Source organism: Protopterus annectens, chromosome 13.part0 (genome assembly GCF_019279795.1).
Source record: "Protopterus annectens isolate FY-2018-M chromosome 13.part0, PAN1.0, whole genome shotgun sequence".
Taxonomy (NCBI): Eukaryota; Metazoa; Chordata; order Ceratodontiformes; family Protopteridae; genus Protopterus; species Protopterus annectens.
The window spans coordinates 1,209,428,152-1,209,450,031 of NC_056747.1; the positions used below are offsets into that span (position 1 = coordinate 1,209,428,152).

The 21,880-nt window shown below is 43.2% G+C and overlaps 1 protein-coding gene across 2 annotated transcripts in view; it reads left to right on the plus strand.

Moving 5' to 3' along the window:
- Window positions 1-21,880, plus strand: part of MARCHF10 (membrane associated ring-CH-type finger 10) — a 564,123-nt gene that overhangs the window by 130,303 nt on the left and 411,940 nt on the right. For both annotated transcript variants that reach the window (XM_044055213.1, XM_044055214.1), the window contains exon 2: window positions 19,026-19,125. In XM_044055213.1, the coding sequence (XP_043911148.1) occupies window positions 19,036-19,125 (90 nt within the window). In that variant the 5' untranslated portion in view covers window positions 19,026-19,035. The remainder of the gene's footprint in view (window positions 1-19,025; window positions 19,126-21,880) is intronic.

Here is a 21,880-nt window from a genome sequence, read left to right on the forward strand (position 1 = left end):
CATAGAGCTTCTTGTGTTCTTCGCTAATCATTCCAATGCAGCAGAATACTGGTTCCATCAGTTGGATGTTCATAGACAATTACATTTTTATTTGCACCGGACTAAGGAATTCAGGAAGTCAGACCAATTATTTATTTCCTTCTCCGACTCCAGATTAGGTCTCAAGAGTTTCCAAAGTGACCCTCTCTAATTGGATCTCTAGCTGTATAGCTTACATTTACTGTTCTGATGGTAAGCCTTTACCTTTCAAAATTAAGGCTCATTCTATGAGATCCCAGTCTACTTCTGCAGCCTTTCAAACCAAGGTCCTGCTTGATAATATCTGTGCAGCAGCAACTTGGGCTACCCCTCACACATTTATTACTCATTACAAATTGGATTTGGCCTCCAGGGGTAGAGCATCCTTTGGTTCCACGGTACTCAGGAGTATTTTTCCTTGAGCCACTCAAGAACAAGGTGCTAGGGATTCTGTCCCATGTGTAAGAATGAAGGTGAGATAGGAATACAGAATATAAAGAAGTTATGTACTCACCATCACGTTCCATGTTTGTAGTTCATCTCGCCATTCATTCATATGAACCCACCCTCCTACCCTCATCCTGGAAGGATCTGGAGACAGAAAAATTGTTATTATTATTAAGTGGAGACCTTTTATTATTGGGTTCTTTCTGCATGGTTTTATTATTATTTCTTTTTAGTTAGCAGCAAACAAGATCTGGGGATTGTACTGGTGCATCATGGGATACCTACCTATCCACAAGCCATCTAGAAGAATTTGAGCTTGTAAAAAGGCCACGTCGGAGCCGGGGATCGGCTCCGAACCCATGTGTAAGAATAAAGGGTGAGATGGACTACAAACATGGAACGTTATGGTGAGTACATAACTTCTTTTTTTCTTAAATTTATTGATGTTTTGTATTATGTGCTTCTTCAGGAAAGTTATTTTAAAGCTAGGAGTGTTATGTCTAAACTGTCTTTAGACTGTTGCATACTAAACAAAGCACTCGTGTTATGTGTCACTTTAAAAGTAGTGTTAACTAACTGAAAATATATTTTCTGTTGGAAAATTGAATTCATTTTTCCTAGGTGGTGCTGGCATAGTGTTAAAAAAGTGTTTTTCATTCTGTTTTTTTTTTTTTTTTTTTTTTTCTGTATATTACAAAAAAAAAGTAACTTTGTGGACTGGTTGTTTTATTGACATTTGCTGCTTGTCTTCCCATGGGACAGAGGCAGCATTTTTGGCTTGACCATGGAACAGACTACTGGTCCCACACTTGGTCCTTCTTATAGCCCAAACAGAAAAAGTTAAGTAAACAGCCTTTGCCACTACAGCAGGCTAGCAATTTGCCTCAGCTGCAGGTGGGTGATTCTGCTGTGGCCGTTTGTTGTACCTCAGACCACTCATCTTTTACACTGGATCCCGCTGGTGTAACACCTGCAACCACTATGGACCTAGGGTTAACCACATCCTGTGTGGCTATTGGCATTCCCTCAGTGGGCAAGTGAGAGCCACACTTGACGGTCCTGGAAGAGGAAACCGGGAAGATTTTCCTGTTGTGCCAGAATGCTGCGCTTATGCCTAGGGAAGCAGCTGCTGCCATTAGTAACATGGTTGGGCCCATTTTTTCTGTCAAAATAACACAGAAGACCAAGCATGTATCAACTCCTCAAATTTCTTTAGACTGTAGTAGTTTACTGGGTCTGGCTTGGGGTTTAATACAGGCTATTGATCTTCTTGTAAAGTAGTTTCTGGTAATAGAAAGAGGAATTCCTCATTTCATGAAGAGATTCAAGATTCTGAATCTGAACAGGAAGATGCAGGATGGATTCAGGGTTTTTTCCCTCAGATTTCTGATTCAGACTCAGAGGAGACCTCAGATTCTGATTCTTCCTGTGGGAGTTTCTTTTTCTCTGAGACTGTTGCCAGAACGTACCAGTATTTTCAGTGGAAGAACACTGAGGTCTGTCAGTCTGTCAGAAAATACTGAGTTGTTACAGAAGGATTTTCCAGAACCTACTCCCATTCCTCCTGTTCTGACAGCTTTAGAGGGTGTGTGTGTTACTGCCTGCAGTTTTCCTGTTAGTCAGCCAGCTGCCTCCGAAAAGGCAGATAGGGTCTATAAAATTCCTCAGTCTTTTACATTTTTACTCTGTTCCCTAACTTGACCCAGCAGCTACAGCCTTAGTTCAACCCACTCCTCTTAAGCATTTAGTTAATTCCAGTTCTACTCTTTCTGATAAAAATTGGGAAGTTGTTGATAAGTATAGGAAAAAAGTGTATACATCTGCAACTTTGGTTTACAGAATTTTGACTTGTCAGGTTCATACGTTAAAGTTTGTTCTGACAAATTGTGAAAGTATGAGGAATATTTTGTCTGCACTTTCTTGTGAGGAAAAAATCTGCTTTAAATAACTTAGTTTCTTTGTTTGCAAAAGTCATTACTCACTGTTTGCAATGTGTGTATGACTCTGTTGATACTTTATTCCAAGGCTATGGCCACTGGTACTGTTTTAAGGAGGTTTGCATGGCTGCATTCTCAGAACCTTCTAGATGATGCTACAAAATGAGATTTTAAATTCTGCCTTGGCTAGATTTAGTGTTTTTCCCTGTGATGAAAGGGGCAAGCTAATGCAGGGGAATCTCTTAAGATTTTTTCAGCTCTCCTTTTACAAATTGTCCAAAGGATTTTCTTTCTCCTCTTCCATTTTTAGCAGAAAACAGAATAAACAGTCTCAACAGAATTCAGGTAAACAGATGTTTAGGAAGGAATGGCAAAGGAGTTCCAAAAATAACTCTCTAACCTCTCAAAACCAAGGACAGTCAAATATGTCTGAACGGCTATTCAAAATACCTTGTGACCGTCTGTCTCCTTGGACCCCTTTATCATCCAAAAAGTCTTAATTTCCATTTTTCCCATTGACAACAGATTACTTCAGACAAATGGGTTCTGAATATCATTCATCAAAGTTACAGATGGCAGTGGGAGGAATTTCCTGCTTTCCAAGGGGCTGTTCCTCAGTCTCCAGACCACTCTCTTGTGTCCATCTGTTCATCATCACATGCTGTCCCAAGGACTGATACAACCAGTTCCTCCTTTCCATGTGGGGAAGAATTATTATTCAAGGATGTTCCTACTGCCAGAGAAAGAAAATCCTTTGAGACCAGTTCTGGATCTTTCTTTCTTAAACCTGTTTGTGATAGTGCCCTAATTCAAAATGATGGCAATTCACAACCTGATACTTCTTACTCTTTCAAGTTTCTTGGTAACACTATTGTTATAAGATGCTTGTCATCACGCCCCTATTCATCCAGACTTCAGATGTTTCATAAGGTTTTGTATATCTGGATCACATTACCAGTTCCCTACCTGAACCTTTGGACTAAGTACTGCACCAGTAGTGTTCGCAAAGTATCTAGCTCCAGTTATAGCTCATTGCAGGCTACAGGGCATCTGCATTTTTCCATATTTAGAAGACTTGCTTATCTTTGCAGAGTCTTTTTCAAAGTGTCAGGAATCACTCTCGGGTGAAAAATCTCTTACACAAGTTGGGATTCAAGAACAGTCAAAAGTCTTTCATGACTTCTCACAGGATTGTGTTTCTGGAATTTCAACTTGACACCTCAATTCAAAGAGATTTTCTTTCACAGCAAAAACTATATCCTTATTTAGATCTGTTTCTAAGGTTTTCCAGTCAGACTTCAGTCACTGCGAGGGAATGCTCCAGGATTTTTGGTCTCGTGGCATCTATGATTCTCATGATAACCCTGGCAAGACTCCACATGAGACACATACAGTGGTATCTGAAATCTCTTTGGTGTCTGCATCAACACCCTTTATGTTTTCAAATTCCAGTGCAGGGGCTTGTCAGAAAATAAATCTTTTGGTGGAAATAACAGATAACCTTAAATCCATGTCTGTCCCTCTTTCTCCTTGCTCCAAAGCAGCAAGTCACCACAGATGCTTCAGACTTTGCTTGGGGAGCAGTTTCAAGGGGGATAAAAGTTCAAGGGTGTGGGACACCGAGGACTGATGCAAGCACATAAATATCTAGGAGATGATCTGAAGTAGTTGACTTTATTTGATCTTCAAACTGTGGGTCTATGGATCCGAGATGGCCGCATCACTAGCATCTGATCTGAGCTCCAAGCTCCTCCCCTTACTCATAATGCCCCCTGTCTCCTTCCTTCCCTCAGATCTTGTTTGCCGCTGAAAAGGTACACATCGTGGTCAGAGAGCTCCTAGCATTTTTTCCTGGGTAAGTTGCTTATTCCTTGCCAGGGTTAGTGTTGTTTCTTCCTATTCTCTCCCTTAAACCTCCTCTACCCGCACTGTTGTTGATTGTTGTGTAAAAAAAAAAAAAAAGGTTTTGTTGTAGTTCCTTCCGCCTTGGCCTCTCCCTCCTTGCTGTGAGTACGTGTGTGTGTGTGTGTGTGTGTGTGTGTGTGTGTGTGTGTGTGTGTGTGTGTGTGTGTGTGTGTGTGTGTCTGTGTGTGAGTGCCTCTGGGTCTTCTATTATGGCTGAGACCCCCAAGGTCGTTTTTAGGAAGTGTACAAAGTGTGGCCATAAGCTTTCCCCAGCTGATGGCCACACTGTGTGCCTAGTGTGTCTGACCATGGCCCATTTGCTTACCTCCTGTCCTGTTTGAGGGGGCTTCAACCCCCAGCCCCTTAAGGACAAGAGGGCTAAACTAGTGATGAAGGGTCTGCTTCCCTCATTGGGGATGGCTGTCCCCGTAATCATGGCTTTGGCCACTAGTACTACTTCTGCTTCTTCTGCTTCTTCTCCTCCCCAGGCCTCTGGGACTCAATCTCCTTCCATGAGGTCTGGGGAAGTAGAGAAGCACAGAAAGGACAGACCGAAGAAGCAGTCTCTGGACCACTCGGCCCCGGAGGGGCCTTCTGCAAAATCCAAGACCCCTCCTAGGCGTAGTACTCCTCGGCTCCAGTTGCCCAGGTTCTCCCCAGAGCTGGAGGCATCTAGTCCACCGTCCAGAGCTTCCCCTCATCGGCACTCCCGGATGGTGTTGGTAGCTTCCTCCTCCCGATCCATCCCTAGCCTTAGTGAGGCAGAGATGGACAGGATGATGCTGAAGTTCATCTGCACCCAGATCCAGATGGGAGTCTTGCCAGCCCCCTCTGCCTCCATAGTGGGGAACTCTCAGCCTTTCTTCACCCCTATAACTCTTTAGCCGATCTGACTGTCAGTTTTGGAGTCTTTGGATCAGAGGACTCACGGTGTCGGGGGGGTTGGCGCTGATGGTAACTTGTACCTAGATGCCGGCCATTGCCTTGAGTGCATCGGATCTGACCGGTTTGGATCCAAGCTCTCGGAGCCGTAGCCTTGGCATCAGATCCGAGGGAGGCGCTGTTGGCGCCGGCCTTGTCGGAACGCAGCCACCCCCTCGGCGTCTCGGCCCCAGTGGTCTCGACTCTGACTCCCCTGTCGGGTCCAAAGGGAACAGCTCCCTTTGCCACCTCTCAGGATGTCTGTTCTCCATCGGCCTTCGACATGGTGGAGAGGGGTCTCTTGAGCTCTTCGAGACCCCTGACCATCTTGTCCTCGGACTCCTCCCCGACTCGCTCTGGTTTGGGTATACCCCTGACCTTCCTGCCATCTCAGGGACAGCCTGTACAGAGTTTGCCTCAGGAAGCCCCCCCTGCAGGAGCAGCAAGAGGTTTGCGAACTCCTCCCAGAGAGTCCTACTGAGGAGGTTCTTCACAAATAGATGTGCAAAAGTAGGCATCTGGGCTCCTCTTCTGAGTCCTCACCGAAGACACTGACTTGGAGGAAGGGGGAAGGTTACCCTTGATCACTCCCTGAGGATGTATTCTTTGGAGACATCGTGGAACTCCTTTGCCAGGGGGGTTGTCCCCCAAAAAACAACCTTGGATGAGTCAGTGTTCCTAGAGGCATTCGGCACTGGCCCATCTACTTCCTGGGTGTCCCCTCCTGCGGATCCACTTGTGGACCTCATTACATCTCGGGCGTGGAAGGAGATGGACACTGTGGAGCCTATTCCCAGACATCCTGATAAAGTATTAAGCCTCCCGGCAGACAGGGCTAGCTGGAGCAAGGAGTCCCCTGTGGATGCCATGGTGGTGGCCGCCTCCACCAAAAAAGAGCTCAAGCAGGAGAGCTCTACGGTCCATCCTCCTGACTGGGAGTCGAAGACCATGGTCCGTCTCGGGAAGCAGGTGTATGCTTCAGCAACCTTTACTATAAGGGTGTTGAACTACATGGCACACGTCATTTGACTGCAGCAAGAGCTAGTCAAGGAGCTCGCTGAGTCTCCCCTAGACCCCCCTGTTGGCGGAGGGCAAGAAGTTGTTCTCTGTACAGATGGCCACTCTCAAAGCAGTAACTTACATGTCTGTACGTCTTTTCTCCCGTGCTACGGAGGGAGCCGCCAGGGAGACCGGTTCCGACTTTGCCATGAGGCGTCACGCCTGGCTCCAGCTCTGTCAATTCACGGAACCCTTCAGGGCGTCTTTTGCAAATGCCCCTTATGATGGTTCTTCCCTGTTTGGGAAAACAGTTTGTGATACATTTGTCCAGAGGGAGAAGGATGGGAAGACACTGTCTGCTGTTGGGATTCGCTTCTCTGCCCCTCAAAGATCCTTCTCTAGGAATCAGCAAGGGACAAGGAAGATGTGGTTCCAAAAATATCAGTTCTCCCAGGACACTCAGGACTCAACTTCCCCCAGAGGCAGAGGGGGTTATGACAAACACTGCCCAAAAGGCAGAGGGGGTCCAAGGAATTCTGAGTCTTGAAAACCTTTCTTGGACAGACCTGTGCAACAGCCCTGAGGGGCTGCCTGACTGCTCATCTCTGGAGGCAGTCGGGGGTCGCCTTTTGCTGCACCCAGCAGCATGGGAGTCCGTAACATCAGACCGTTGGGTATTGTAAATTATATCCAGAGGTTATTTCATCCTGTTCACTGAACCACCTCTCCCACCAAAACGCCTCCCAGACGTTCCACTCGCACAAAGGGAGGCAGCAGCTCTAGAAATAGACAAGCTGCTCAGTAAACCCATCCTCCCAGACCAATCCAGATCAAGCATTTATTCCAGGTTCTTTTTAGTGCCAAAGAAGATGGGGGACGTAAGACCCATCCTGGATCTATCCACCTTGAACCTCTCAGTAGCCAAAGAGAAATTCCGGATGGTCATTCTTCAGTCCATCCTGCCCTCCCTGCAAGAGAAAGATTGGATGTGCTCGATCAACCTCCAGGACGCATACTATCATATCAAGATGACAGGTGCTCCGTCAGGTTTCTCCACTTCCGGCTGGGAGCCAATCATTATCAGTTCAGTGCCCTCCCCTTTGGTCTCACCACAGTCTTCAGGGTGTTCACCAAAGTGAAGGCAGTTGTAGCGGCTCACCTGAGGCTTCAGGGAATTCAGGTCTGTCCTTACCTGGACGGCTGGCTCTTTGCGGACCCCCACCAGGCTACTAATTTGCCGAGCCAGGGATTATTTCCTCTTATTAGCGAACAGTTTGGGCATCACCATCAATATCAACAAATCATGGCTGATTCCAGTTCAGGTTCTAGATTTCATTGGCGCTCAGCTGGACACTATCCAGATGAAAGTTTACATCACACCAGAAAGGGTGCACAATCTCAGAGTTCATGCCTTGCAGCCTTGCAGATTTACCAAACTCATCTTCCTACAGCAGAGGCTGTTCTACAAGCACTGGGGTCCACTGTGGCTAGAATCACTCTCTTACCCTTTGCTCACCTTCATATGCGAATCCTTCAGTGGACACTGGCAGTACAATGGTCTCTATTAGAGTTCCCTCTTTCTCATCCAGTCTGCATCTCTTGGGTTTGCAGGGACTCTCTTCGATGGTGGATTTTTTTCCCCCAGATCTTGTCAGGAGACATCCCTTTCTTCCGCCCCTTCCCAAAGCCACAGTGACCACGGATGCCTCCCAGCTGAGGTTGGGGGGGCATTGCCTGGGAAGGACTGTCCAAGGCACGTGCCCCCCCCGCGCGCGAGACCAGTTTGCATATCAACGTCCTGGAGATGAGGGCGGTGCTTCTAGACTTGCAAGATCTCCATGCCCATCTTCCTCTAGGGATTATTGTGATACAGATGGACAACATGTCAGTGGTCTGATATATCAACAAACAAGGAGGAACCAGATCTTACCCCCTTTGTCAAGAAGCCATGAGAGTGTGGGAAAGGGTGATTTCCACTGGCCATTTTTTGGTGGCAATGCACATTCCGGGACAGTCCAACATTCTAGCGGACAGGCTCAATAGGACTATTCTGATGCCTTACGAGTGGTCTATGAATCCTTCAGTAGCGGAGATCTTTCTCAAGTGGGGTTAGCCTTGCTGCAATCTCTTCGCATCTCCTTCCAATGTGAAATTCAGCGAGTTCTTTGCTCTGAACCCCCCTCAAGGGGAACCCCCCCCAGAGATGCTCTGGTACATGCTTGGCCTCCCGGCCTTCTTTATGCTTACCCTCCGTTACCTCTGTCATTTTGAAATTTCTACAGAAAGCTCGTGGGCTGGGAAACACAGTAATCCTCATTGCCCCATTCTGGCCTTGTTAAGTCTGGTTTCCCTCCCTTTGGTCTCACCTAGTAGTTCCACCATGGATCTTGAATCCAGTTCTGGATCTCATTTCACACCCCTTGGGGATCCCTCACCCAGATCTGGACAGTCTGAAGCTCACAGCTTGGCTTATCCAGTTGATTATTAGGACTGCCGGTCTATCCTCTCACTCTCCGGTGAAAACCATTTTGGTAGTGGCTCACAAATCTTCCACTTGCAGACTATATTGTAGTAAGTGGAAACAATTCTGTATATGGGCTTCTCAATGGGATTTAGATCCCTTTATGCTCCTGTATCAGCAGTCTTAGAGTTCTTGGCAGAGATTTTTCAACAAGGTGCTAGCTCTTCTACAGTTAAGTACAACTGGCTGCTATTTCTAATTTCCATGTGGTGGAGAATATGTCTTCATTAGCCTCTTCTAGACCTTCCTTAAGGGTACCTTTCTTTTAAGGCCTCCGGTGAAGGATCCTACGCCCCCATGGGATCTCACTTTTGTATTACAAGCTTTGGTCTCGCCTCCTTTTGAGCCCCGCAGCCTTGATAGACTTGCAGTACCTATCCTAGAAGACTGCCTTTTTGGTGGCTATTACGTCTTCTAGGAGAGTGTCAGAACTTCAGGTGCTGTCTATCAAGGTTCCATACATGATTTTCCATAAAGACAGGGTCTTCCTGCGCAGTAATCCGTCCTTTCTTCCTAAGGTGACATCAGAAGCAAACATTAATCAAACTAATAATCTTCCCGTTTTCTATCCTAACTTTCAGAACAAGGGTGAATATAAATTACACTTGTTGGATGTACACAGACAATTGAGATTTTATCTGCACAGGATGAAGTCTTTTCGCAGATCTGACCAGTTATTTGTTTCTTATTAAAACCCTTCTTAAGAAAGCCAATTACCAAAGTAACCATTGCTTGTTGGATTTCCCAGTGTATCATTTGGTCTTATTCTTTCAAAGGCATTTCTCTTCCGGGTCAGGTAAAAGTACATTTCACCAGGTCCATGGCCACTTCAGTGGCTTTTTGGTCCAAGGTGTTGCTGGATGATATTTGTTCTGCAGCTACTTGGTCCTCATCTCATACCTTCATTTCACATTACAAATTAGACATTGTATCCAGGAGTAGGGCATCTTTTGATTCTACAGTGCTCCAAAATATCCTTCCATGAGGGCCACCCAGGTGTTAGTAGTTGGGACCTCTGTCCCACAGGTTGAAGATCAAATGAAGTCAACTACTTCAGATAAAGCAGTTATGTACTCACCATAATGTTCCATCTGAGTAGTTGTACTTCATTTGCCTTCAACTGTCCCCCCTCCTTCCCCCTGACCTTGTCACTATTGCCCTAACCTTGTATTCAGAAGGTGCACACTTTAGTGTCTCTTCTTGCTTTGCTTGGCTTAGGGATATTGGGGAGCCTTTAGTGGTAAGGTCTCATTGGGTTGGGCTTATGTTTATTGAGCAGCAAACTCGATCTGAAGGAAGGAAGGAAATGGGGGGGCATTATGAGTAAGAGGAGGAGCTTGGAGCTCAGATCAGATGCTAGTGATGCGGCCATCTCAGATCCGATTCGGATCCATAGACCCACAGGTTGAAGACAAATGAAGTACAACTACTCAGAAGGAACATTATGGTGAGTACATAACTTTATTGTCCTGATCAAGGTTCTCCACTCTCTGAACCACCTTTGGCCCACGGGACCCCTTCAAGTGGTTTTGGACAATACCTCAGTCATGTGGTACATAAGCAAGCAAGGGGGAACCAGGTCATGTCCCATTTGCAGACTTGAAATGTTAGCTTGGGATGTAGTTTTACAGCACAATCTCACTCTACAGGTATCCTACATTCCATCAGAGCAAATTGTGTGGCTGACAACCTGAGCAGTTGCAGTGCAGAGCATTACAACTGGAAAGTAGATTGGGGATCTTCCAACATTTGATCGATCTTTGGGGAGTTACTCAAGTAAACCTTTTTGCCTCCTCTTCGAACAATCAACTGGCAAGATTCTGTTCCAGGACTCCATGCAAGAAGGCCTGGAAAACAGATGCATTTCCTTTTCATTGGACAGGAATGTTTCTGTATGCTTTTCCAACCTTTCCACTAATATCTAGGAGATTTCTGAAGATTCAGAAGGAATCCTCCAAGATCATTGTGGTGACTTCCTTCTGGCCTAGGCAACTGTGGTTCTCTTTTCTTTTGGAAATGGCCAGGGATTTTTACCACAAAGTTTCTCTCAGACTGGATCTATTCACACAAGAACAGGGGTGTTTGATACACTCTAACATCAGTCATTTTCAGTTGACTGCCTGTATGATACCTATTTACTGACGAGGTTCAGCAGGTAGTAATTGAGGCAAGAAAGCCTGCTACTAGAAAATCATATATTAGCAAATGGAAAAGGTTTTCTAGTTGGTACGACCAACATAACCAGCAACCATTCAGGGCTAGTTATTCTCTTGCTTTACAATATTTATGTGAGTTACTATCCTATGGCCTTTCTCATTCCTCTGTCAAGATTCACTTATCAGCCATTTCAGCATGTCTGCCCATGGATCCTCCTCTTTTAAGGCAGTTTCATGTCAGTATATCCTTGAAAGGGATTTAGCATAAGAAGCCCCCTAAGTAAACCGGTGGTGCCTCTTTGGGATCTTAATTTTGTGTTAAAGAAGCTAACACTTTCCCATTTGAGCCAGCTAATCTGGGTGATTTGAGTTTATTAACACGGAAAACAGTTTTGCTGATTGCTCTGACATCTGCAAGAAGGGTAACTGAGTTGCAAGATCTTATGGTGGGTCAACCCTACCTCATTTTACATAGGGACTGTGTTTCTTTGAGAACTAATCCTTGTTTTATACCTAAAGTGGTATCCAAGATTAATTTAAACCAAACTATCCCTCTCCCCATTTCCTTTACTGAACCTTAAAATCAGGGAGAAAGGCTACTCCATACCTTGGATGTCCACAGACAACTTAGCTACTATCTTGACAGAACTATGTCTCTCAGATCTTCACATCAATTTTTTACTTCTTGTGAAGTTAAGAAGGGACAACCTGTATCAAAATAGACTATTTCCGAATGGTTGTCTAAGGCTATTCCCTTTTATTGTACTCACCATAACAAATGTATTCCAGGCAGGGTCAAGGCCATCTCGACTAGGGTCTTGGCATCATCTATGGCTTTTTGGAAAAGCTTGGATTCTGGAAATATTCTAGAAGCTGCTACTTGGCTGTCAGTACATACTTTAAGCTTGATTCCTTCTCTAGTTCCAGATCAAGCTTTGCTAGGTTCATTCTGCAGGGGCTCTTTGACTCTTCTCTTTCCACATCCCATGATAAAGCCAGTTACTCAACGATTAAAATTCAACTATGGTAATCTACCCATGTAGCTAAGGCTACTGCCACAGTGATTAATATGATGAACATAGTGCAGTTGTGTAAGTTGAACTTACCATAACAGTAGATGTTCAGATGATCATTGCTGTAGTAGCCACTCCCTCCCACTACCTCCCTTGTTTTTTTGGTGTGTTTTTATGCTAAGGTGTAGACATTTATGTTTTGTTGTTCCTAGTGTAGTTCTTTTAGGGTTCAGCCTCCCTCTTTCTGCTCGCAGGAAAACTCTGATGGGCTTTGTGCTCAAACTTGTGTTTTAGTCAGCGCAGCTCTAGCTGCTTCACAATTTGGGTATGTGGAAGGTGCCCTGAAGCTTTGGAAACTAGCCAGCCATTATATCCTATATTGGCAAGATATAACCCATATAGCTAAAGCACCAGTGATCATTCGAATTTTGAACATCCACTGTTGTGGTAAGTTCAGCTTACACAACTGTACTTTTTTTTCATCAATGGGGTCAACCATGCTGCAATCTCTTTGCTTATCCCACCAATTCCAAAGGCAGCAGGTTGGTTCTGATCCCTGTATAGGGGTAGTCACAAAGGGAAGATCTGATCCATGATTGGCCCTCTATTCTTCTGTACACATACCCATCAATCCCACTAATTCTGAAATTTCTGCAGAAAGCATCTTGATAGAAGAGCATGGTCCTCCTCAATGCCCCTTTCTAGCCTTGACAGGTGTGGTTGCCCTTCATTTGGCCTCATTTGATATACCCTCCTTGGGTACTGAATCCAGATCCAAATCTTTTGTGTCACCCATCCAGGGTGCCTCATCCGGACATCCGAGTCCTCAAGTTGACCGCATAGTTTCTACACTTACATTGATGGTTAGGCAGGCCAGGCTTTCCTCTAAAGTAGTATATATTCTCATATCATCTCAGAAAGCTTTAACTAGGAAAATCTGGAAAAGTAAATGATTTTCCATTTGGGCTGTTGAGAGACATTTAGACCCTTTTTCAGCCCCCATATCAGAAATGTTAGAGTTCCTTGGTTCAGTTTTTCATGATGGAGCCAGTTACTCCATGATTAAAGTTCAGCTAGCTGAGATATCTAACTTCCACATGGGTGAGAATCATTCATCTTTGTCCTTTCTTAAATTGTATACAGCCTTCCTCAAGGATACTTTTCTTCTCTGACAACCTATCAAAGACCCACTCCTGCTTGGGAGCTTACTGTGCTTGTGCAAGTGTTAACACAGTCTGCATTCAAAACAGCAGCCAAAGCATACTTAAAGTTCCTGTCATGGAAACATATTTTTCTGGTGGCTATTACATCAGCCAGAAGAGTATCTGAACTCCAGGCCTTGTCTTGCCAGGATCCATATATAATTTTCATTAAGACAGAGTTTCTTTACACATCAATACCTGTTTTCTACCTAAGGTGGCATCAGAGGCAGCACTCAATTAAACTATTAATTTGTCAATTTTCTTCCCTAACTTCACTAATAAAGGGGAATACATTTTTAATTTTTTGGGCGTACATAGACATCTGTGATTCTACCTTCACAGAATGAAGCCTTTTAGGAAGTCAGACCAATTATTTGTCTCCTTTTCCAAAGCAAAATTAGGTCAGGTTATGTCAAAAGTTACATTGTCTGGATCGTTGACTAGTTGCATTTCTCAAGTTTATCAGAACAAAGGCTTGACTTTACTAAAACCCCCCAAAGCACATTCAACAATTTTGGGTTCCACTTCTTCTGTCTTTTTGTCTAAGACATCATTTGAGTGCTGCTAGTGCCACTTGGTCCAAAGCTCATACATTTATTGCGCACTGCAAACTGGATATATTTCCAGGTATAGGGCGGCTTTCTGTTCTGCCATCCTTTTGAATATCCTTCCATGAAACCACCCTTGGATTCAAGTAGCTTTGGACTCTGTCCCATCAGTTGATGAACATACCGAAAAGACAACATCAGATACAAAATTATGTACTCACCATAATGATGCATCTGTATTATCTCTTTCCATCCTTCCTCAACCGCCCTACATCCATCCCCCTTCCATTTCATGGAAGACCTTCATTTAGGCTTCTGGTATGTCCTTTAGGGCACATAGAATTTTGTTCTCTCTGCTACAGCTCATATATACAGTATGTATATGAGTCTACTTTACAAGACCAAAATTGCACTTACCCGACTTTCATAATGCAGAGACAAAAAAGCTGACAACCACATATCATCGACTTCCTGGAACACTGACTTTCAACTCCAGGTAAGTACCCAATTGACCACCATGTTGAACTTTGCCCCTTACCCCCAAGGTAGTGTGTTCTCAGAGATGATATATTTAGTTGAGGTAGGGGTGGGTTTAATTTGCTTCGTTTTTAATTTACTTTTTAGTTTGGCCAAGTGGTTACATACCTGGAGTTGAAAGTCGGTCTTCTGGGAAGTTGATGATATGCGGTTGTCAGCTTTTTCGTCTCGGCATTATGAAAATTGGGTAAAGCAGACCCATGTGTGTGCGTGTGTGTGTGTGTGTGTGTGTGTGTGTGTGTGTGTGTGTGTGTGTGTGTGTGTGTGTGTGTGTGTGTGTGTGTGTGTGTGTGTGTGTGTGTGTGTGTGTGTATATATATATATATATATATATATATCTATGTGTTGTTGTTGTGTCTTTCAGCTTTTTCCGTAGGGGTCACCACAGCGGAGCTCCGGTCCGCTAATGATTGGTAGTTGATTTTTACATGCCGAGTTACCAGCCCTGATGCACAACGTTCAACGAAGGTACGCCCATTCATGCATGTCTCCACGCAGAAGACGCTCTAGCTGAGAATCGAACCGGATAGCGTCTTACTGTGAGGCGACAATGCTACTGCAGCACCACCACTGCATACATACACATATATATATATGTATATATATATATATATATATATATATATATATATATATATATATAGATATATATAGATATATATATATATATAGATATATAGATATATAGATATATATATATATAATACATGTATTTAACTTGTAGGCAAACTCAATCTGAGGTAATGTTAGGGTTTGGAGAAGATTATGGGTAAGGGGAGGGGCTTGAACTACAGATCCTAAGTCTGAAAATTGGCTACGTCAGCTCCGAGGATGGATCTAAAACCCAGCAGTTGAGGAAGGATGGAAAGCCACAACACAGATGCATCATTATGGTAAATATATAACTTTTGTATTTAGAATAGCCAATGAAGCCTAGGACAGCTTAGATACCAGAGAGCTCATTAATTAAGAGGAACTATTAATTATTTCAAAATATGAAATTACACATTAAACCAGTTGAATTGAGTGCAGTATTTTCAAAACATTTGCTTACAAACTTGTCAGATATGAAGACAGGTAATGCAAATCTCTCAGTAAGAGTTTCATAATAACTTAGGACTTGAACACATAGAGACAAGCATTAATATTTTTAGGTATCTAAAGACTGACATTTTTCAGCCTGTTTTTGCTGTGTGATACCAGTATTCATCTCTAACACTATAGTTTGTCCTTACTACATTAATTGCTTATATGGAGGTCCAACCCTCTACTTTTTTGCGGGGGTGACCTTCTTCAGCACTATGTTGCACAAACCCAATGTCCAGTGCTGGATTCCAAGACCTCATCAAATCACTGTACAAAATATACTCTTGACCCCTTGCTAGCTTCTCTCTTGATTGTATTTATTTTTGGGGGGTGGGGGGATGGGAGTGACAGAGGGAAGAGTGAGTTTCACTTAGTTTCACTTTTATGTTTCTTTTATTTGTTCATTACATCTTTCTTTTGTGTTTCTACAAAGGAGCCTCTTTCACCCACATATGTAGATGTACTGCTTCTTTGGAAACATAGTTGTATTCCTATTCAGGAGTAAGATCTCCAGTTTCTGTATTTTGTGAGATGGGTGCTATGGCAGTAGAAAGCAAATTATTTGAAAGCACTGGAGTCTGTTGTGCTTAAGTGATTTACTATGCGCTTTATCTTGGTTCATGTAACTTAACATGCACAACAGATGAAGTTTGAGTCTCCACGTAGTGCCTGTTGCACGTCTTTGCATTGCCTCATAAGCGGCATCATTGAAGAGAAGATAGTGGTTCTTATGTAGGAAAACAACATACTTGTGATTCTTTATGTCCTTTTTGAGCCACAAAAAAAACACTCCTATTTCATCTATGTCTTTGCAAAACCAATGGCTGTACAAACACTCATTAGGGACCTAAATTTGCTCCAACAAACATGACTCACTAGAGAGAGATGAGTTCCTGACTCAATGTATTTCCAGCCTATGGAATAAGCTACCATTATAGGTCAAGTAAAGTACTTTGTCTGCTTTTAAGACTATTCTTGATGTTTGGATGGATACACATAAATTTACACCATGGTTATCATGCACATTCTTGCATTTTATGGGAGGTGAGCATTATTAAGTACTTGTAAAGGGTTTCAAGAACTTTTAAGTGTGCCTACTTTAAGGTGTATAGCAATAGTGTATGACTAGGTCTCCTATAGTCTCCATGATAACTTTCCTAGTATTGTTCCTTTGTTCTTATGTTCTTGACTTTCTAGGCTTAAACCTTGTAGGCTGGACATTTTCTTGGCAATACTACACTGATAAACTAATCAGATTTTCAATCTGTTCTAAAAAAGTCAGTAGTTTTTTTTTTCTGCTGATAAGAGAAGATTGTACTTGCTGTTATAAAGGGCAGTAACTGATGAGCCATTATAAAGGGCCTTAACTGATGAGCCATTTAAAGGGCCCAGACTGATGAATGAGTTAAATACACTGGATTTACTAGAAATAAATTAGCATCAAGGCACAGAAATGTTGCACTTTACTTATTTATTGTCATTTGTTTACTGGGAAAGTCCGACTGGGCACATGTGCTTTTTTCAGCGAAGGTCTGGGGAGAAAATCTCCAAAGTAACAAATTTAATGCACTCAGTATTTAGAATAACAGATTTTATAATGTAGTTACAGTGTATACATAGCATAATAGTCAGTATAATAAAATTTGTATTGATGTTTATAAACATTAATTTATGTTAATTAATATGCAGCACTGTATTGAGAATTAACAGATAGAAAGGTGGCGTATAAGATAGGTGTAATTTAAGAACTACATTAGACTGAAATATTAGAGGAGGTAAGCAATTTTACGTGTTAATAGAGATGTAGCGATGGAATGGAAATTTGGGTGTGCTAAATTAGAAGTAGGTATAGTAGTTTAAGTACTATAGTAAAGTGAAGTATTAGAAGGGAATAAGCAGGCTAAGTGATTTAGTTCTTTAAAGGGAGGTATAAGAAGGTGATGAAGGATGTTAAGAGAAGCTATGTCTCAGACGAGGAGTAGGGGCAATGCCAGGAGGCAGAGATAAAGTCTTTTAGTCATGGTTTGAAAAGATGAAGGTGTGAGATAGACCTGATTGATATAGGAATTTTATTCCAAGTTCTAGCTACATTAGTGGAATAGAGACAGATCCCAGCAGCCCTTTGTGATTTGTAGATGGTAAGCAGTTGTTTATCATTCGACTGAAGGGAATGGCTTGGTAGATAGAATTGGAGTATGGGGCTAATTGCTGGGCAGGCAAATGAGGTATAGACTATTTTGTGGGTTAAGATGAGCTGGATATAAGATAGGTGGTGAAGAAGGTCATGCCAGTTAAGTGATTTTAGTGCTGGTAAGGTATTTTGCAAGCAAATCTGGCAACTTTGTTGTAGCATTGTTCAAGTTTAGAACAAAGTGAGTCTTGTAGGTTGGTCATGACAGGGGCTCCATCTAGGACAGAGGGTAAGAGCTAAGTGGTAGCTAGAGTTACCTTGGCAGAGTATGTAAGGAATTTCTTTACTCTGTGGAGGGTACCTAGTTTTTGATGGGTTTTCTTGATGCTGTTGTGGATATGTAAATCAAATTTAAGATTGTCATTCATTGTCATGCCAAGTAGTTTTGTAATGAGAAGTAACTTCAATCATGGTATTAAGGAATATATTTTAAAGTTGTTTCTTTTATGGAAACGGGATTTTGGAAAAAAAAGAAGTAATTTAGATTTTTCAGGACTTAGTTGCATGTGATTATCTTGTAGCCAACTTTTTAACAGAGTTAAAGGCTTCTTGAGTAATTCTCTGAAGATGTATGAGGTTATCTGAAGTGCATATTAGGGTAGAATCATCATCATATTGTATGAGGGAAGCTTGCTGAGATGATTTATGTAGATTGTTAGTGAATATATTGAAGAGTAGAGGGCTGAGAACTGAACTCTGTGGAATGCCAGTATTGACAAGAAGGAATGGAGGAAAGGTGGAGACTCATTTAACAGACTGGTATCTATCAGTTAAGTAGTTGTTAAACCATAGTAGTGTAGATTGTAGTAGCTCTAAGGAGAACAGTTGATATAGGAGTTTTTGGTGAAAGACCAGATCAAAAGCTTTAGAGAGATCAAGGAATATGGAGGAAACAAGTTTGCCTTTGTCTCTGGCTTTGTTAATAGTATCTGTGATGGTTAATAAGGCCATGGTAGAGCTATAGGTGGGTCTAAAACCATGTTGTATGGGGTTCTTGAGCTTTTCCTGAAGGATGTGTTCAAGTAGTTGTTTGTGAATGCGCTTCTCCAGAAGTTTTGACAAAGAAGATAATATGGCAATAGAGCTGAAATTGGTTATATCAGATGAGGTTCCTCCTTTATGCAGGAGGATGGTGAAGAATTATTTTTCCAGAGAGAAGGAATATATGATTCCTTGATAGATCTATTAATTAGGATAGTTGCCGGATAGGCTATGGACCTGGTAGCTAGCTTGAGGATTTCTGCTGGGAGATTATCTGCTGAAGAAGAACAGGGTTTCAGTTTAAGGATTTGATGTAGGAGGAGGTCTAGATGGTTTTAGGGTGAAACTGGGGGTGTCTACTTGCTTTAAGTTAAGCAGATCACAAGATTGTATACTTTAAAGTCTGGAATCAAAAATTCACCTAAATCTTAGATGTATACTAATAGCTTTATCAGTTTTGAAGTCTTGCTGTGGCATAACTTAAAATTAGTTTTTCATGCTTCTTTTAACAAAAGGCTATATTGCAACAAAATAACTATTGTCTTCATTTATACACTTAACAGTTCAGCTGTTATGATGTCTGAAGCCTGTGAAAGGCAGTGGTCCATTGTGAATGGCCGCTATATGAGAGGTGTACAGCATCGGACTGACTTAGAGTATCAGGTATGGGCAAATCAAATCTATTTATTAATTCTCAAGTGTTTTGTACCAGGAGTTTCTTTGGTGCTGAGAATCTCAGAAGAGGTCAAATCTCTCTAGTTGTTAACAGCACTCTGGCTCAATGTTCTTCAGTTTATACATTAGAACTTGCCTACATTTAGCTGTTAACTGTGTATCTTACAAGTGGAAAGTGCCTCATGTTATCACTTTCTCATCAATTTCAGTATTTACGTGACAGCTTAATTACTTATTTCAATTGTCATATTTGCAGTGCTTTTGTGAGTAGCTGTCAGAGTTTAGAAATGATGTTCCCATTTTGTCACTTAGAGTCCATCCCCCAAATATCTCAACATTATTCTGTGTCTATTCATTTATATTAAGATAAGCACCTCAAGAAGTAGCCACTTGTTTTCAGAGGTGACCCAAGAGATTTGGTCAGGATTAAATTACTTATTTAGAATTTAGAATCACTCATTTTATAAATGGAGGCTACTGGAACAAGCACATATCTGCAATATATGGTTCATATACCACTCAGGATCTACTTTACATGATCAAACTTCCAAATGTTTGACTTTCATATGGCCGAGACCATATGATTGAACATTTAAAAGTTCAAACATGTTAAAAAAAATAAACTAAACTTTTCTAACAGGAGGGAAAGCTCCCCTGCACCCTCCACACTCCCAGCTATTTAAATATACCAACTCTGAGATCACACTACATTGCAAAAAAGGGAAATCTTCATTCAGACCGTTCGAACTTTTAAAAGTTCGATCATATGGTCCCGGCTATATGAAAGTTGAGCTTTTAAAAGTTCGATGATCTGAAGGGGACCCACCACTCATTATCTAACTATTTGGTGCTACTATTACCTTTAGAGTTCTGTTATTTTGCCCTAACTATTGTTTTTGAAAGGTGGTAAATCTGAAGTAGTTTCTTCATTTGGTCTTCAACCTGTGGGTTACGGATCCGTATCAGATCCGAGCCGGCAACTTTTACTAGCATCTGCTCCGAGCTCCAAACTCCTCCCCTTACCCGTAATACACCTCCACTGCCTTCCATCCCCAGATCTCGTTTGCCGCGAATAGCTTATGCATCATGATCTCTTGAGTGCCAACATTTTCAAGTGGGTAAAAGCCTTTTGAATATCTTTTTTCTTTCAAAATCGTTAGGTAGTGTTAGTATAGGTTCCCCTTTCTCCTCCCCTCACTTGGTGAGTCAAGTTATAGTGTTTTAGGGTAGTCAGAGTAGTTTGTATTGTTGTTTGGATTGTTGCTTCCCCTCCCCCCTCAGTGTTTTCTGTGTACGAGTGTGGTGAGTGAGTGTGTCAGAAAGAAAGAAACAACCTCTTTTTTTCTTCAGCTTTCTTTCTACTGATAGTATGGCTGACAAGCCTGTTTTCAAGCTTTGCAATGAGTGTGGCCATAAATTATCCTCTGCAGATGGCCACACTCTGTGTGTTATGTGCTTAGGTGTGACCCATCTGAGTGTAGACTGCATTATTTGTACGGGCTTCAACCCCCGTGCCATTAAGTATAGGAAGGCCAAGTTGGCCCTCAAAGGCCTTCTTCCCCATTCAGAGATTGTTTCCTCGTCTCCGGCTTCGGTCACAGCGGCTGCTGTGGCCGCCTCTCTTTCCTCTGTTCCCCTGGCTTCTCGTCCCTCCCAGGCTGGGACTGAACCTCCTGTACAAAAGCCTGTGGAAGCAGAGTGGAAAAGGGCCAGAGAGAAGGGGAGAGAGAGTCGAAGGCGAGGGAAAAGCGAAATAGGTCTCTGGACCTCCCTTCACCTGTGAAAACGTTACAGATCCATGACTCCCCTCTGCTCTGATCTCCAAGGTTCTCCCTGCAGCCGGAGGAAACACCTTCAGTTTCAAGGGCCTCGGTGCTCTGATCTGCCAGGTCGGAGTTCGTGGCCTCGTCAAGGTCCACCCAGTCTTTGTCTGATGTTGATATGGATAAAATGATGAGGAGGTTTATCAGTACTCAGATCCAGGTGGGGGGTCTTGCCAGCCCCCTCTCCCTCAGGAGGGTGGAGCTTGCTACCTTTTTTCCAGCCGATATCTCCCTCTCCGATCTGACCTTCGGGTTTGGAGTATTCTGATCCAAGGATGGCTTTGGTCAGAGGGTCGGTGCTGACAGTACCTCCTTCCTTGACTCCGACAGCTGCCTGGAGCATGTCGGATCCGACCAGCTCAGATCTGAGCCACTCTCGGAGCAGGAGCTTGGGTGTCGGATCCGAGGGAGTGGAACATTTTTCATCGGCTCCACCTTTGTTGGGCCAAGTTCCCTCCCTCAGAGCTCCGTCCACTTCGGGCCCAGTTACGATTCTCTCATCAGACCCAGGGAGACTGGCCTCCTTATTGGTTTCTCAGGAGGTTCGCTCTCCTTCGGCATTCGACATGGTAGAAAGGGTTCTCTCTGCTGGATTGAGACCCCTGACTGCCCCCTCGGACTCCACCCAGACCCCCCTCAGCTCTGTCTATGGTCCCCATCATTTTACCAGAGGGACAGCCCATGCTCGAAGAACCCCAGACGGTTGCCCCTGAGGACGAAGTGCTTGCGAGTTCCCCCCGGAGAGCCCCACCGGAGCGGTACCTTGCAAGCATACATGCAAGAGGAGGCACTTGGACTCCCCCCGAGTCGCTCGCCGAGGACACGGACTTGGATGATGGAGAAGGTTCCCCTAGGTCACCTCCTGAGGATGTCTCCTTTGGAGACATCATGGAAATCCTGCACAAACGGGGAGGTTGATC